Source organism: Carassius carassius, chromosome 21 (genome assembly GCF_963082965.1).
Source record: "Carassius carassius chromosome 21, fCarCar2.1, whole genome shotgun sequence".
Taxonomy (NCBI): Eukaryota; Metazoa; Chordata; class Actinopteri; order Cypriniformes; family Cyprinidae; genus Carassius; species Carassius carassius.
Window position 1 is genome coordinate 31,738,320 of NC_081775.1, and position 5,338 is coordinate 31,743,657.

A 5,338-nucleotide genomic window follows, 5' to 3' on the forward strand; every position below is an offset into this window, starting at 1 on the left:
CCGTTTTACTTATTTTGTTTGTTTAGCAACTTTATTTTATTTCAAGTAACATAATGTTAGTATTATTTAGATACTGTTATAGTTTTATGGATGTTTTGAATTAGTTTTATATAGTTTAACATTTTCTGTTTTAATCTGAATTATAATAATTTTGTTGTGTAGTTTTGTAATTTTTATTGTTTTGTTTAATATGTCTATTTTTATTCATTTTTATTTTAATTTTAGTTTTAGTCATTTTAAAGTTACTAACAATTAGAAATGTTGCCTTGGCAACTAGATTAAATAATTTTTTTTCAAGCATTGAGACACTTATTGTTTTTAATAATATTTTGAATTATTTTTTAAATATTCTATTTTCATATTCAATTTAGTGGTTTGATCATTTATTTTTTGCATTTCTTTTTTAATATATATTTTTTTACATATTTTTTTTTATTAAAGTTATAGTTATTTTAGTACTTCCAGTTAAATTCAATGAAAATTAGAAATGATGCATTGGCAATAAGTGTACAATTGTATTTCAGTTTAAGTTAATTTTATTTAAATTAACAAAAGTTTTTTTTTTTTTGGTTTTAGCTAACGTTAAACTACTTAGTTTTTACTATTTATCTCTTATGCATAGAATATTAATCTTAAATATAATGCAGCATCGGTTAAAAATGTATCTCAAAATAAATGTGAAGCTACAAACGCTTGGAAAGAAAGAGTGATTTTCGGCTGGTTCACTGGCGAACAGGCGAGTCTCTGCTTGTTCCTGCTGTAAAGGGGATTGTGCTGTTACTGTAAGGTAGATGTTGTTTAGAAATAAAAACAAGAACTCGAGGGATGAGCCAAAACCTCAGCGTGCAGTCGAGATTGGCTTATGATCACACATTCATATCTAAACTCACCACATTATAGAGGTACTTTATTAATTTGAATATTATCTTTGAGGTTACACAAGTATAAACTTGTACACTAAGCATGTATCTGTGTAAAGCAGTCTTCAGCATTTTGGTAAAATGATATCTGATAAACATGCATTTGTTATACATTATTGATTTACTTGTGCATGTTTAAAGCCAAAGTACATACAAATTAAACATTAGAACAAATGTTTCCTTCATGAATGAATTTGCGTTTTTGAGTCAGTGTTCCTGTGAACCACTCATAAAAACCACTTTTGAAAGAATTGATTGAATAAACCAGGAAGTATGACCATATTAGCCCGGTCCTGTCAACACTGCACTGGCTCCCTATCAAGCATCGTATAGATTTTAAAATATTGCTTATTACTTATAAAGCCCTGAATGGTTTAGCACCTCAGTATTTCAATGAGCTCCTTTTACATTATAATCCTCCACGTCCACTGCGTTCTCAAAACTCAGATAATACCTAGAATATCAATATATTAAATGTATTAATATATTAAATTCCTATTTGGCGCCTAAACTCTGGAATAACCTACCTAACATTGTTCGGGAGGCAGACACACTCTTGCAGTTTAAATCTAGATTAAAGACCCATCTCTTAAACCTGGCTTACACATAACATACTAATATGCTTTTAATATCCAAATCCGTTAAAGGATTTTTAGACTGCATTAATTAGGTAAACCGGAACCGGGAACACTTCCCATAACAACCTATGTACTTGCTACATCATTAGAAGAATGGCATCTACGCTAATATTTGTCTGTTTCTCTCTTGTTCCGAGGTCACCGTGGCCACCAGATCCAGTCTGTGTCCAGATCAGAGGGTCACTGCAGTCACCCGGATCCAGTACGTATCCAGACCAGATGCTGGATCAGCACCTAGAAAGGACCTCTACATCCCTGAAAGACAGCGGAGACCAGGACAACTAGAGCCCCAGATACAGATCCCCTGTAAAGACCTTGTCTCAGAGGAGCACCAGGACAAGACCACAGGAAACAGATGATTCTTCTGCACAATCTGACTTTGCTGCAGCCTGGAATTGAACTACTGGTTTCGTCTGGTCAGAGGAGAACTGGCCCCCCCAACTGAGCCTGGTTTCTCCCAAGGTTTTTTTCTCCATTTTGTCACCGATGGGGTTTCGGTTCCTTGCCGCTGTCGCCTCTGGCTTGCTTAGTTGGGGTCACTTCATCTACAGCGATATCGTTGACTTGATTGCAAATAAATGCACGGACACTATTTAACTGAACAGAGATGACATCACTGAATCCAATGATGAACTGCCTTTAACTCTCATTTTTGCATTATTGACACGGTTTTCCTTATGAATGTTGTTCAGTTGCTTTGACGCAATGTATTTTGTTTAAAGCGCTATATAAATAAAGGTGACTTGACATATGTATGACCCTGCAGCACAAAAGCAGTCATCATCAGTAGCACAGGTATATTTTTGATTAGTTATATGCATTGCTAAGAACTTCATTTGAACAACTTTAAAGATTTTTTTTTTTTTGCTCCTTCAGATTCCAGATTTTCAAATATTGTCCTCCTAACAAACCAGACATCACTGGAGAGATGATTTATTCTTTCAGATTTGGTGTCACATATATAAATGACCACAACACCCGTCATAAGTTAATTTTTTTTTTAATGTAGATTTATGCATCATAATAAGGTTTCCATTGATGTATGGTCTGTTCAGCCAAAAAATAAAAAAATAAAAAAATTCCAAAATATTACAAAAATTGCCTTTAAAGTTGTTCAAATGAAGTTCTTAGCCATGCATATTACTAATCAAACATTAAGTTCTGATATATTTACGGTAGGAGATTTACTAAATATCTTCATGAACATGATCTTATCTTAATATCCTAATGATTTTTGGCATAAAAGAGAAATGTATAATTGTGACTCATACAGTGTATTGTTGTCTATTTCTACAAATATACATCTGTGCTCCTGATGACTGCTTCTGTGCTGCAGGGACACGTGTGAGGCAGAAGGGGCGGATCACTCAGTCATCACTTTATTCGCTTCACAGCAGGATTTAGGGAAGCAACTCCTGCAAAATGACACTTGGAGAAGTTGAAGATGGACAACATTACCGCGGCGCGCAGGATGGAGCCCACCATCCCGGCCATCATGTTCATCTTTGGAGTCATCAGCAACCTGATCGCCATCGTGGTGCTCTGCAAGTCCAGGAGGGAGCAGAAGGAGACCACCTTCTACACGCTGGTCTGCGGTCTGGCGGTCACGGATCTCCTGGGAACCGTCCTCGCCAGTCCGGTGACCATCGCCACTTATGTGAAGGGCGCGTGGCCGGATGGAGACCCCCTGTGCCAGTACTTCGGCTTCGTTCTGCTCTTCTTCTCCCTCGCGGGACTGAGCATCATCTGCGCCATGTCCATCGAGAGATACATCGCCATCAATCACGCGTACTTCTACAACGAGCACGTGGATCAGAAGCTCGCGGGAGTCACGCTGCTCGCTATTTACGCGTCTAACATACTGTTCTGCGCGCTCCCGAGCGCGGGGTTTGGAGAGGTGAAGATGCAGTACCCTCAAACCTGGTGCTTCATCGAGTGGCGGACCAACGTGAGCACGCACGCCGCGTTTTCCTTCATGTACGCGGGCTGCAGCTCGCTGCTGATCCTGGTGACGGTGGTGTGTAACGTGCTGGTGTGCGCCGCGCTCATCCGGATGCACCGGGGGTTCGTCAGGCGCACGTCGCTCGGTACAGACCCGGGCAGAGCGTCTGATCCCGGCAGGAGCCGCAGCTTTAGCCGCCTCGCTGGCGCGGAGATCCAGATGGTGATTCTGCTCATCGCCACCTCCGCCGTCGTGCTCATCTGCTCCATTCCGCTCGTTGTGAGTTCTTGTGATTAAAAAAAAAAAAAAAGTTTTTTTTTCTTTTTTGTTTTCTTCATGCCATTACATTGTTTAGACTGCAAAAAAAAATAATCAAAAACTGTTTTATTCATATATTATTATGCTATGTCCTCTACAGACATATCTGAGGCTAGTTGCATAATTAGTCACCATGTTAAGACTCTTGTCTTAAGAGCTAGTTTTTAAACAATAAGCAAAAACAGCGGGATTTTTATTTATTAATTTTTTTTTAATCACAAACCAATTTTTATTTTTCATACCAAACTTTATATAAAGATGATTTTCAATTATTTTATGAAAGATATTTAAAAAAAAAAAAAACATTTTTCTTTATGCTAAATGTGTGTAAACTGGCCACAAATGCGTTTTCCCATTATATACAATGTATCTATAAACTGTATCTAATTTGCATATTAATATGTTTGTTTGTTTTTTGACCAAATTAGTGCAAAAATGGGAGTCATAATTGAATGTCATTAAAAATGGATCAGATTAGTTTAGTGTCCAGTACAAACCTGAAGAACATCTACCAGAAATAAATAAAATCCACTTGGCAACACTGTAAAAAATTGTTTGAATGATTTGATTTGTTTTGATGATTGAAGTTGTAAATAAAAAAAATTTGAGTACATTTTATAGAAAATTTAATGTTTATTTTAATGAAATGAAAATCACAAAAAGCTATGAACATGTAACACGTATAATAACTCTTAATTATATTAGCAAAGTAATGTTTCATTAAAAATGTGCACAGATTTCTTAGTATTGCACTTAAATAAAAATGGTGTAGAAAATTGTTTTACTCAGAAATTGCTAGTAAAGTTCACAAATATTTACAAAAAGGCAATAAATGCTTTCCTTAGATTTGTATTTTGAAATAGAAAGATTGAAATTTTTTTGAAGAGCATCTTATTTTGTCAAGTGCATGTAAAGTTGGTAACCAAATCATCTCATTTTTTAGGTCCAGGTGTTTCTCAACCAACTTTACAAGACGCCAGTGGAGAAACGTTTAGATAAAAATCCAGATCTGCTGGCGATCCGATTTGCCTCGACCAACCCCATTCTAGATCCCTGGATCTACATCCTGCTGCGTAAAGCGGTTCTCTCGAAGGTGATCGAGAACATCGAGTGTCTCTTCTGTAAGATTGGCTCTCAGATGCCGCAGGGACAGAACAGCTTCCACTGCATGGACGGAGAGGGAGCGCAGGTGTCCTCCATCATCTCCAGAGAGCTGAAGGAAGCGATGAATATCTCACAGACGGTTCTATATCCACCTGAGAGCTGCCTGGACACCTGCCAATCAAACCAGTGTGGGCGGAGCTTATCTGACGCTTCTTCTCAATCCTCCAATCAGAACAGTTTAGACAGTCGATTGAAAGATCAACCCTTACAAGTGACTATAACCAATGAGACGTTTCAAGAGAAGAGCATTTAACTCCTCCTGACGTGCTTGTATCTGTGTTCATTTCAGATCAGTGGAGTGGAATGTAAATGTCATTAAAGGAACAGTTACCCCAAAAATTTAAATGTGCTGAAAA

General features: G+C 37.4%; 1 protein-coding gene across 1 annotated transcript; it reads left to right on the forward strand.

The window, feature by feature from the left end:
- Positions 1–2,765: 2,765 nt before the first annotated feature.
- On the forward strand, positions 2,766–5,321 carry ptger4a (prostaglandin E receptor 4 (subtype EP4) a). The gene is made up of 2 exons (XM_059502888.1): positions 2,766–3,779; positions 4,762–5,321. The coding sequence occupies exons 1-2, from the start codon at positions 3,003–3,005 to the stop codon at positions 5,233–5,235; spliced, it is 1,251 nt and encodes a 416-aa protein (XP_059358871.1). The 5' UTR covers positions 2,766–3,002; the 3' UTR covers positions 5,236–5,321.
- The last annotated feature ends 17 nt before the right edge of the window (positions 5,322–5,338 follow it).